The sequence below is a fragment of the Engystomops pustulosus genome, chromosome 2 (assembly GCF_040894005.1).
Source record: "Engystomops pustulosus chromosome 2, aEngPut4.maternal, whole genome shotgun sequence".
NCBI classification, from domain to species: Eukaryota; Metazoa; Chordata; class Amphibia; order Anura; family Leptodactylidae; genus Engystomops; species Engystomops pustulosus.
The window spans coordinates 158756968-158770132 of record NC_092412.1 but is presented as its reverse complement, the minus strand read 5'-3'; the positions used below and the strand labels follow the sequence as shown (position 1 = coordinate 158770132).

At 45.3% G+C, this 13165-nt stretch overlaps 1 protein-coding gene across 2 annotated transcripts in view; it reads right to left on the bottom strand.

Annotated features, from left to right (window-relative positions):
• Window positions 1-9574, bottom strand: part of KDM5B (lysine demethylase 5B) — a 44783-nt gene extending 35209 nt beyond the window's left edge. Inside the window, exon 1 of one of the 2 annotated variants that reach the window (XM_072137145.1) lies at window positions 9289-9574. In XM_072137145.1, the coding sequence (XP_071993246.1) occupies window positions 9289-9423 (135 nt within the window). In that variant the 5' untranslated portion in view covers window positions 9424-9574. The remainder of the gene's footprint in view (window positions 1-9288) is intronic. The other variant, XM_072137144.1, reaches the window with a different exon arrangement.
• Window positions 9575-13165: the final 3591 nt, after the last annotated feature.

Genomic DNA, 13165 nt, shown 5'->3' with positions numbered 1-13165 from the left:
TAACATTGTAAATGTCATCAAAATCCGCAAAAAACGACACCACCCACAGCTCTGTAAACCAAAGTATAAAAAAAGTTATTAGCGCCAGAAGATGGCAAAATCCCCAAAATAATTTTTGTACAGGAGGTTTTAATTTTTTTTTAAATGTATGAAAACATTATAAAACCTATACAAATTTGGTATCCCCGTAATCGCACAGACCCAAAGAATAAAGTAGACATGTCATTTGGGGCGCACAGTGAAATCCGTAAGATCCAAGCCCACAAGAAGACGGCACAAAATGCGTTTATTTACCAATTTCACTGCATTTGGAATTTTTTTTTCCGCTTCCTAGTACACGGCATGGAATATTCATTACCATCTCTATGAAGTGCAATTTGTTACGCAGAAAATAAGCCGTCACACAGCTCTGTACATGGAAAAATAAAAAAGTTATGGATTTTTGATCATGGGGAGTGAAAAATGAAAATGAAAAACAAAAAAGGGCCATGTCCTGAAAGGGTTAAGGCTTTCTGCTGCATTTTTTTAAGCCAAAAACAGGTGCAAATCGTAATGGGGGAGAACACAAATGTGTATTGAATTGTTTACATACAAAATACATGGTGCATGTTTCAGTGTAAACGCATATGTGATCAAGCCACGCCCCACCCTGCTTACATCGGGTTTCATAATGCAGTTCAAATGCAGAGTGAGAGCCTGTCCTAAAACTGAGTGCAGTCCTTTACAATGCAGCAGTGATGCCGTTTAGAATGCAATGGGTGAATACAACCTGGACAGGTATTACATTATTGTAAGGGATTATTTCAACAGACGCAGGTCGATAGCTCAGACGTTGTCCAACTGATCCAATGTTGACAGAAATAGATACATAAGCAACTGATTAGAAATCAGAGATGCATAATCATTTAGGCTTCATTTACACAAATGTATGCCCTCTCCTCTCCATAGAGATACATGGCACCGTAACACGGCGAAACACAAGACATGTCCTATCTTTTCCAAATGTGTGGCACCGTAGAGCTCAGAGTGCCCATTGCCAGCCTACAGGGAAAGTATACGTGGACGCAAGCTCGCGACCGTACATGCGTCCCCCAACAGTCATGTGAATGCAGCCTTTAAGGGGTATTTTCCGGTAATATGAACGTATGATACAAAAAGATCTTAGGATCTGCCCCCAGTGATGATGTAACAGACTGTCCTGCTCTGTTACCATAGTTATGATGTGTGACTGCCATCCCTGCCCAGGCAGGTGCAGGACATGTGATGTGGACATGTGACCAGCAGACATCTTCTGTCCTGAGACTTCTCCACGTGGAGGACATCAATTGACTGATTAAAGGGCCAGTAGCATTTTAATTCTTCATTACAGTCTATGTCATAGCAGTTTTCTGCTAAGGGGAGCACATTTTAAATCACAATTACATATTCATTTATATTTTAAGGACCAATTTGTATATGACTTATGGTTATACCTGGAATACTGCTTTAATAAAAGTTATTGTTGGGAAGCATGACATTTTAGTTTTAAGATGACAACTATTGGTATTTTTACTGATAAATTAATACAGGAGAGGTTAAAGCTTACACATTAGCTGGTATAATAGTTACACATTAAATTTCTTCTCCAAAACTATTCTCCCGCACATGAAATTTCACACGGATACCTGTGGAACCTTGAAGTTTATAATCACGTGCTGGGCTGCCACTGTTACTTCAGCCAAACCACCATTGTGTGGGATATCCATCATATGACAAACACAAGGTGCTCCCAAAGGATCCTACTGAGAACTTGGCTAAACCTGAAAAGAGGTTCTGCATCCTGAAAGCTCTATACCGTAGAATGGATCTCCTTAGGATGCAAAAATGCATGATAAATGCCCTTAATGCTCATGTGCAGATGAGCCTACACAAAGATGGTGGTCACTGGGAAGGCTCAAATCCAGTAATGATCCACAGCAACAATTCATGTGCTGACATTTTTTTATACAGCAAGTGGATGGGTTTAAAAGCCAACCGTGTGCCAATAACATGAATTGCTGCATTTGCAGCTGCTGAATCTGCAGCAGAAACCTGTGGGGATTATGCTCTGCTGTGTCCTCAGTCTAAAATGGTCCTTTGATCTTCTGACACGTCAGCTGATCACATGTTTTATGTTGCAAGCACATCTCCCATTGTAAACAGGGGAAAGTAGTGCCGAAGATGTATAGGGTTAAACAATTCAAAGGACATCCGGCAATGGCTCTGCACTCCATAGACTTCTGGCAGTGAGCATCAGAAGGAAGATTAGGGGGACTTGTGATCCCCATTTCACCAGTAACAGGAATCTTGGTAGACAGAACACTATGATCACACAATATCCTGGGTTAGGGGATAAACGCCTGTAAAAATCAAACCCCTTTATTGATCTTTCATCCTCATACACATTTATACAAGTCCGTATATTTAAAGGGGTTGTCCGAGTTTTGAAAAAAAAATATATGTGGCCGGGAGCGGCTGCCTAAAGCAATAAAGCTGTACTTACCTTCCGGTGCCCTCCGGTATCCAGCGCTGCTGTCGCACCGGTCCGGCCGCCATGTAAACAAACATGGCCGCCGGAGCAGCGCTGCATTCGGCTTCCGGCTGGACCCGACAACCGTCCGGCCCCCATACACAAAGCTGTGTATAGGGACGGATAGGTGTACCCGCCCATGGCCAGAAGCTGAGTGCAGCGCTGCTTTGGCGGCCATGTTTGTTTACATGGCGCCCGGACCGGAGCGACAGCAGCGCTGGATACCGGAGGGCACCGGAAGGTAAGTACAGCTTTATTGCTTTAGGCAGCCCGCTCACGGCCACATATATATATTTTTTTTAAAAACTTGGACAACCCCTTTAAAATAAATATTTATTAATCTGTACACAATAGAAGTAGTCGTACTTGGCACTAAAAAAAAAAAAAAAACTTGTCGGCACCATATTTCTCACCACTCTCCTACAACCAGCTTGACAAAAAGGGGCGTGGCTTTGCACCAAAAATACTGCTGACCCAACAGAATTTTGTCCTAGTTTTCTGGCGTAAAGTAAGCCAACTATTAGGAGGTGCAAAGTTCGACTAGACCGTCTTAGGACACTTTTTATAAATTTGCCCCATTATCTCTTGCAACCTTCTGTTATTTTACAGAGCCACTCAGTGGCCTAACTAGGCGTGGCAGGGCCCCAGAGCAGGCTTCGACTTGGGTCCCCCTTCCCACTAAAATTTTTTTACATATTTGTATACTCACACATGCAAGTTACAATCACACATTTATACACTTATGCACACTCGTATAGAGCATAAACACACACATACAGTGAAATATACAAACACACAGCATATATACACACATACAGTATATGCAGACACCATACACCATATACACATCACAGATGCAGCATATATACACTCATCGACCACTTTATAAGGTACACCATGCTGGTAACGGGTTGGACCCCCTTTTGCCTTCAGAACTGCCTCAATTCTTCGTGGCATAGATTCAACAAGGTGCTGGAAGCATTCCTCAGAGATTTTGGTCCATATTGACATGATGGCATCACACAGTTGCCGCAGATTTGTCGGCTGCACATCCATGATGCGAATCTCCCGTTCCACCACATCCCAAAGATGCTCTATTGGATTGAGATCTGGTGACTGTGGAGGCCATTTGAGTACAGTGAACTCATTGTCATGTTCAAGAAACCAGTCTGAGATGATTCCAGCTTTATGACATGGCGCATTATCCCGCTGAAAGTAGCCATCAGATGTTGGGTACATTGTGGTCATAAAGGGATGGACATGGTCAGCAACAATACTCAGGTAGGCTGTGGCGTTGCAACGATGCTCAATTGGTACCAAGGGGCCCAAAGAGTGCCAAGAAAATATTCCCCACACCATGACACCACCAGCCTGATGGATCCAGGTTTTTATGTTGTTGACGCCAAATTCTGACCCTACCATCCGAATGTCGCAGCAGAAATCGAGACCCACCAGACCAGGCAACGTTTTTCCAATCTTCTACTGTCCAATTTCGATGAGCTTGTGCAAATTGTAGCCTCAGTTTCCTGTTCTTAGCTGAAAGGAGTGGCACCCGGTGTGGTCTTCTGCTGCTGTAGCCCATCTACCTCAAAGTTCAACGTACTGTGCGTTCAGAGATGCTCTTCTGCCTACCTTGGTTGTAACGGGTGGCGATTTGAGTCACTGTTGCCTTTCTATCAGCTCGAACCAGTCTGCCCATTCTCCTCTGACCTCTGGCATCAACCAGGCATTTCCGCCCACAGAACTGCCACTCACTGGATGTTTTTTTTCTTTTTCGGACCATTCTCTGTAAACCCTAGAGATGGTTGTGCGTGAAAATCCCAGTAGATCAGCAGTTTCTGAAATACTCAGACCAGCCCTTCTGGCACCAACAACCATGCCACGTTCAAAGGCACTCAAATCACCTTTCTCCCCAAACTGATGCTCGGTCTGAACTGCAGGAGATTGTCTTGACCATGTCTACATGCCTAAATGCACTGAGTTGCCGCCATGTGATTGGCTGATTAGAAATTAAGTGTTAACGAGCAGTTGGACAGGTGTACCTAATAATGTGGCCGGTGAGTATACATCACATATATGTTATGTACATATTATGATGTACAAAGTGCAGCAAAATATGGATATAATGATGCGCATTCGCCACTCTTTAGTGTGTCAGGTCGGGTGGTGGGGCCTCCTGACACTGTGGGCCCCATAGCAGTTGCTATGGCTGCTACCACTGTAGTTACGCCCCTGGAACCACTGAATCCATGTCCTTTATCTGAAGAAGAATGTTTATCATAAACAGTGATTCGAGAAGGTGCTCTAACCATGAGGGTCACAAGATATGTATGTATGGTACCACTGGGTTGTATTCCACTTATGACAATAGCCAGGGGGCCAGAAACATTTGCCACAGAAGAAGCCATCAATACAAAAACTCTTAGTTAGGCCTTTCTAATGCTATTAGTGTAGAATAGAATATTCGTACAAGATAGGGTCTGTAGGTTTGTTCTTAAGGTGAATTTGTATGCAAGTCGGAACTGTATATTTAATAATTGTAATCCCAGCCAGAACTTTTTTGGTCTCTGTGACAATTGGATTTTAAAAATGTTGGGTTGTCATAAGAATCAGGATTAACACTAAAGCTTCATTACAGACACCTGTGATAACTGTTACAGCTGTTTATTGTAGCCTAGGACTAAAGTACAATAAATTACCAATATCCAGTGGTCCATTTGTAACTAGGAGTCGTATGTAAGTCGAGTGTTCTTAAGTAGGGGACCGCCTGTAACATGCTGGAATCCTTTCTTTAAAGAGATTTATTGTGTGAACCAGCAAGCTGATCCTGAAATGGGAAACCTATGACTACTGTTGTAAGAGGAATACAATCCAATGCTAACCTAGTGATCTTGCAACACACATGGTTAGTAGCAGCAAGCCCCTTCTAATTGGCTTGGATCATTGTACAATTTGACCATTATGTTTTTTTGTTTTCTCCTAGCCCAGATTTAGTGCATAAAGTAACTTATACTGAAAGCGTTTTTTAATTGATTTGCTTTGACTCTTAATTTGTGATGACTGTTTATTAGCACTTTTTGACTGGATAAATTGTGCCAGTCCTGTTGGATCCACTTGGCTGAGAAACATCTGGCAAAAAAATGGATATGACAATTTTGATGGAATTAATACCAAAAACCAGTATCACATAAACCAGAATCACATAAAAATGAAAAAAATCTTACAGCAGGACTTTTAGGTTAAATCCACTTTTGGACACGGCCCAAGATACTGGAGACCACATTTCTGCCTATAAAACTTGGGGTAAAATGGTTCAAACTAATTTAGCTTGCATTAAAAAGGTTGAAACTCGCCCAATAAAGCCACAGTAGTGGTCTTCACCCCACGGGTTTAAAAAACTGCTGCTCGTCATGTTGTGCTGAACATTTTGGTGAAAACGTGTAAATGAGCATGTTAGCCACAGATGATATGGATAAGGGAAAGCTGCATGTTAAAGGAAATCTACAATAAAAATCCATCATGATAAACCAGGGACTTACTCGAAGATCCAGGCACCTAGACTATGGTAATCATCTTAGGTTTATTACTAATAAATTTCTAAAATCAACTATTATATTTATTATTATGCTAATGAGACTGAGGGGCTACCCTAGCCACTTTGATCTGGCTTTACAGACACGCTCCCTGCTTCCTCAGCAGCGAGATTACAACAGGATGTGCTCAATGTACAAGTACAGAGGAAGCAGAAGGGAGGATGAGAGTGTAAGGCTGCTTTCACACAGCCATTGTGGGGTCTTATATCTGTCCCCATAGACGACAATGGGTACCAGTGTGCCAATGTACCACGCACGGGAAACGATAGATTGTGCAGTCTTTTTTCCAGTGTTTAAGGCGGTGCCTCGCTATAGAGAGGGGTGAGCAGCACTAACTCCTCCAGCGCAGCTGTACGCTTCCCCATGCTATGGCCGGGTGAGCATACGGCTGAGTGAAAAAAAGCCTAAGCCTATAAAGCCAGATCACAGTGGGGCTAGGGTAGCCCCTCAGGCTCATTCACATAAAAGTTGATTTTAGAAGGAAGGAGGCCATGGATAACAAATATAAGATTACCACGGTAACAATGGCTGGATCTATGAGCAAGTGTCCCTGGTATATCACGATCCGCAACTGGTTCTGGCTCTAAAAAAAGTATCCCTACCCTTAAGGGAAGTTTCACAGTGCCAGCGCATGATCAGAGACCATGCAGAGTCCCCGTGTCATGGACCTACAACTCTGCTTGGGACAGTAATATACGATTCAAGTAGTCCCCCCCCCCCCCCCATCTACAGTGTTGGTGCTGCTGTATAGCAGGATGCAGGAACTCCTTGCATCATATATTGCAATGATGTGAGGTGTGCCACCCACTTCAGTGATGTCGGATGGTGCCATGGGCTGACAACTGCAGTGTGAAACTGCCCTTAAGGGATTTTCCAGGAAATATGCCACAGATTGTGGTGAAATTCCATCATGCCGCTCCATTCAAAGTCTACAGCTGAGCTTCCATTTCCCCTCCCTGCAGTGGATAGGTGAGGAATGACAGGGGTTGGTGTACTGCTTTACTATTTAGCTCAAAGATTATGTGATTGTCACCCGGGGGGGGGGGGGGGGGGTTGTTCTATCCAGCTGCACCCAAAAAAAAAAAATCACAAGAAACTAAAGATTTTTTAACTTTCCCACTGCCATAAACCGGAGAAGTAGGTGAAAAATGTATGGATGAAAAGCTGTGTGTGGCAGGATCTATAGACTTTGGGGCAAAGAAACCCCCAGGTGCTTTATATGTAGGCAGCATACTCATTTTGTGTAAACCTGTCTAAAGACATGGAGATATAAGGCACCCAAGTAGCTCTGGGAACATTTCAGGTGAAAAATGATGTGCAGTATTAAAAGGTGTTTCCACCTTTATTGCAGACATTGAATTTAACCATAACTACAATATGTCAGGTAAAAGCAGGAAAGTAGATGAGTTCCCAAGTTGTAATGAAATGAAGGTGCTGCAGTCTGACAAAGTATAGAAGTTTTCATGCAGCATCTCTGCTGCTCCCAGCTTGTGTGTGACAGTATGTAAAATGGTGGACGGTGCTGAATGAGAAAGATGGAGGAGAGTCAGTCAGAAAACATGGAGGGCCTAGACCTACAAGCAAGCCAAGGTCTGACCACTCACATTGCCACATCCTGCAGCTCACTAATAAAAGACTACATGACAATATGGAGCTCATGTAATCCTGTGCTGAGGAGGCACTTCTATCTATGCCTCACACACAAAAGCCCCAAAGACAGCCATAACCTGCTCCCTGCACTGAAATCCAGCCAGCAGAGCCCCCAGATAATTCTCACAAGGAGAAACAGCAGGAGCTACATGAGCAGCAATGGAAAGATTCACAAAAAACCCTACAATTTACAGAAAATACATATTACATATAAATTCATAAGGAATAAGTGACCCAACTAATGTCACACAATTCATCTACTAAATATTAGGGGGGAAATGTGTAAAAGACAAGCAGACTAGAAGATGGAATGCTTTCTAGGATCCGACAAAGTGGAACGTGATCTCCCCCTGCCTGGTAATGGGTCAGAGAGATATTTACTGGCCTTGGAGAAGTTTTAAAGATGGCTAACCAGCAGGGTGTGATCTTCATCTATCCTTGTATAATGGGATTACCAGCCAGGAGCAAGGAACACTACACAATAACCATTAAGAGGAGAAGATTCACCAGAAAGACCAGGAAGGGGAACAGGGGCACAGCAAAAAGACTCCAAAACAAACAACCTGCCAGACACAGGCACAAAGAAGGGGGGCGGGATGCAGGCACCATGGCCTCTGGTCCAGCAGGGACATGGTGCCCTTGACAAGAGCCCATCTATAGTTTGCATGTCACTGGGTTTATAGGGAAGTGTGAGTAGAACAGGAGGGTCTTCCATGTCAGTGGTCTCCATAAGCTCCAGCAACAGGAGAAGCTGCTCCAGGCAGGCAGCCATATCTTCTAATCCTGGCTGGACAATACACGGTGTAGCAGAGTCTCTAGGTCTCCATGTAAGATCTAGTGGCTGCCAGCTGCACACATGAAATGGCCACTGCTGCATTGTGTGTCACAGCCACCATGTCTGCCTCACTAGGTCACCATTTTATACATCTATGAGGAGAAGGGGGGGGGGGGTGTAGATGAACTTTCTTCCACAATGTACAGGTCATTGTGCGGCATGGGGTTTCCGTGTCACCTCTGTGGTATCATGTTATGACATGGTGCCCCCCCTCCCTCACGGCACACAAAGGATTGGGGTCTCGGGCGCCATATTGAACACTTCCTGTAGGCCCCCCAAGCTGTGTGGACCCCCTAAGGGCACAACTACTACACGGTAACGCTTGAAATCTCCTAAGAGACGCAGAGAATACTTCCGGGAGTTCACACCTCTGGGAATGGCAACCCCCAGCTCCAGGGGGCTTATCCCCCACCAGCACCCCAAAATACAGCCAATTCTGGTAAGATGGTGCATCCGCGTCCTCGTGTTTTAAAATATCGCGTCTCCCCCCCAACAATCCCTTGGGGCACAGGGCTCCTCAGCTGCGCGTGTGATCTGGACGGGGGACTGGACTTCTAGCAGCGGAGACCATTATTTAGGCATTGATGGGCAGCGGATTGTCCTAAAACATCAGGAGCGGAGATGACCCCAGGGCACGCTGCGCACCCCCTCGCAATACTCACCGGCGGCGGCCGGACCTTACAGATGCCCGTGCGCTCGGCAATAGGTCGGATCTTGTTGATGTAGGCATACGGGTCAGCAAACTCCTCTCTGGTGGGCTCGAACACCGGGCACTCCGGCGGGGGCACGAACTCCATCTCGCCGGGAAACAGACCCCGGTCAAGGTAGCGGACACCAACCAGTCTACACCGATAAGCTAAAACCCCGGTAGCACCGGGTGACCAGTCCACGAGGGAGGCGGAGCAAGACGTAGCAACCGACAGAGAACGAGGCCGCAGGGAGCACAACGAGGGTGGTGTACCTCCGCGGAGTAGGGGTGGCTGAAGACAAGTAGTCCCAGTGTGTACTCGGATCACGTCGTCAGGCAGGCTGTGGAGAACTAGACCCGGGGCCGTATACAGTCACATCACACCTCCCCCTCCAGATTTATTCACATGATGCCGTCACCCACGGCTCTGAACCCACGGATACACTTATAGTGCAGCTACGGGGGAGCTGTACAGAGCACTCAGTACGGCGCCGTCTCCAGGGTTCATATGGAGCACCACAGGTACAACTTTGTCCTAATGGTTCCTCAACCCTCCTTCAGGCGACTATTAGACCTGCCCTCACCACTGACAGATATCATTCCAGCTCAACCAACTGGCTTCCTACTGTGGGATCCACTCCTTATGTTTACATGGGCGGATGGATCTGTATACAGCTGACTGCCACACCATCGCCGGGACTTATTTTTTTAAAGAGCCTTCTTTAGCCGCTGGATTGGTCGGCGGTGCCGGAGACGTCAGGCTTGGAGAGAGGCGTCTCTAACTAGCTGTATCTGGGAGTTCATTGTCTACATTGAGCTTGTCAGCTGGTCACGTGGTCTGGGGGCGTGGCGCTCCACATTGGACTGGGCGTGTCCGACGGCTCGCGGTGACCGCCTTCTATTATGTGCTGAAGAGCCTCCAATAGCAATGATGCACGCATGGCGCTACTACCAGCAGTGACGTAGTACACACTTGAACTGTAGTTGGAAGGACCTATTGATACCGGTTATTAACCAACATTACTCCTAAGGACGCAAATGTGTAATGAGTGGAATATGAATTGCCTAGAATGAAAATATTGAGTGATGGCATAAGCCATGAATATCAACTATTTGGACGTCTCACTTCTCTGCTTAGTCAATAGGCTTTACCACTACCACTATAGAATGTAAGGCGCTGTGGCTGGTGTGCAATGCCCTTTTATAAAACTGATTGGTCCTGGGGGCTGGACAAGAGATTACCTGAAGCAGTAGGATCACCTATAAAATATACTTCAACTTTATTGCAGATATACTGCTTCTATATTACAGTCTGCCTGAGACATACTGTAATATAGAAAAACTAATGACAACTATGAGCTCGGTCACTGCCCTCCAATGATGTCACAAAGGGCACTGACCCCCATTTAAAATTAAACAACAAAGCCTGGGATATGAGACCGGTAACAAACTCGAGCCCATCAAGGTAACAGAGATGCAAAAGAGAATGGAAAAAAGCGCAATCCTCGTGTGATAACGTCAAAATAAAACATAAGGTAAAAAAGTATACCAGGACTCTTGCCTGATAAAGATGGTAAGGCTTGTTTATGTAATCTTAGGAGTCTAGCTGCCAGTCCTTGAAACCATGTTCAAGGATCCCGGAACAGTGTGGGTAACATGTGCAAAGCCTCAAAAGAGTAGAGGGACGGCGCTGTTGAGACTCAGTCTAATACCCACTGTATAATCCGATAGTTTTTATTATAAAATTAGAGAGGCATTTCAGCCCCGAATTGGAGCCTTCATCAGACATGACCTATCAGACCTGTCATGCCTGATGAAGGCTCCAGTTCTGGGCTAAAACGCGTTGCTAATTTTATAATAAAAACTATCGGATTTTACTGCGGATTTTCGATTGAGTCTCAACAGTGCCATCCCTCTACTCTCTTCGGGCTTTGCCCATTTAAAAATGGCAGCAGACCTTTTAGGTGCTGCGATCGGAGTGTGAGCCCTCTCCATGCTGCCCTTCACATTTATTTACATTTTGCGCTCTTGAAAAGGTTCATCTGCTCCATTTCCCTATGACTTCCAATCTGTCGGAACTACTGGCTAGGCTGCAGGTGTCAACTGTATTTGGGTGAGCCATGCGGCCAAAACAGCAAAACTGATGTCACAGATGATCTTCACTGTGTATCAGCCTTGCAGGGGTATTAAAATAAACGAAAAAAATCCCCCCCTTCCCCTCCCGGATTAATTGTATCAGTCACTTTAAAACACTTGTACAAATGGTACACTGGTACAAATGATTACCTTCCAGCTTGTGTAGTTATCTGCTTCATGCAGTTATCTGCATCAAGGCAGAATCCAAAACTCACCTTTCCCCCCAGTTGGCCTACAGGGGGAGGGGACAGTGTGCCTTATGGATGGGGGGGGAAAGTGTTCCTTATGGGTGGGGGAGTAGTGTGCCTTAAAGGGAACCTGTCACCAGGAGACCCATTTTTAGCACTCCCCCAGTCCCCACAGAGCATAGTACATACACTGAGTGTTTTTGTATAAAAAATTGGTTTTACAGAAAAAAAAGATATGTTATATTGTACCTTTCATTAGCATCTTCTGTGTGACTAGGCAGTTGCCAAAAGGGAGGGTCTGGTAAGGAGCAGTTCCCCCCCCCACCCTTGGGGAACAGCTCCTCCATGTGACCTTTTCAAATATATGAAAACACCCATCACTGTGCTTAGCGACGCCCCCTGCTCCTCTACAGCCAATCCCGAGTGATGGGAGTTATTCATATATTTGAAAAGGTCACATGTTTCCCAAGGGCGGGGGGAACGGCTCCTTACCAGACCCTCCCTTTTGGCAACTGCCTAGTCACACAGCAGATGCTAATGAAAGGTACAATATAACATATCTTTTTTTCTGTAAAACCTATTTTTTAAAAACACTTTGGCAGTGTATGTACCATGCTTTGTGGGGACTGGGGGAGTGCTAAAAATGGGTCTCCTGGTGACAGGTTCCCTTTAAGGGTGGGGGGCAATGTGGCTAAGGGGGGGGGGGGGCTGACAGTGTGGCTACCAGGGGGGTCAGTATGGTTACTGCGGGGGAAGGGACATTCTGGCTACTGGGGGGAGGCCCACAAAGGCTCTGTCGCCCAGGGGCCTACTTAAGGCTGGAGGCGGCCCTGGCCTACACCATTCCTTTTATTGGACTGATGAATATGGGCAAGGACTCTTCTAGGCTGTCTCTGTTAGGACTACGTTCATAGGAAACGCATATGCGTTTGGCCAAAACCGCTCAAACTTTGGATGCGTTAAAAAACATGACAAAAGCGCCACAAGGGAATCCACCCTCACACACATGGACATTGTTTATACGGCCCTGTGTGTGTGCCAAAAACGCAGAGGTCCTTTTCCTTTCACAAGATTGCGCCTTGGACAACAGGAAAAGCACACATTCTTGAGCCTAAAACACGTGGCCGTGGTGGGACTGTGCACTGGTCTGATTTTAAGGACAGACTACAACTCTTACTGCAAAACATCAGTGCCCATAAAGACCCTGAGATATTGTCAATGTTGTGCAAAAAATACCTATAAATGACAGGATTAAGAAATTGAAGACAAAAATTACAATTCTTTTTGCCTTATTGCTCTTCTGTGATCATCCTCTGTTATTTGCAGGAAGTACTTTGACCTACAAAGAGGGTGTGTAAAACGACAGGGTGTACAAGCTAGTTAATGGTTTCACACAAAGCTGCAACATTACCGCACCTTGAATATTCTGCATAATAACATGCAGTTTTTCCTGTTGCTTTACTGATATCCGCAAACATCATTCCCATATACATCTGGATGTATACAGGGTGTAACAAAGTGGCCAGA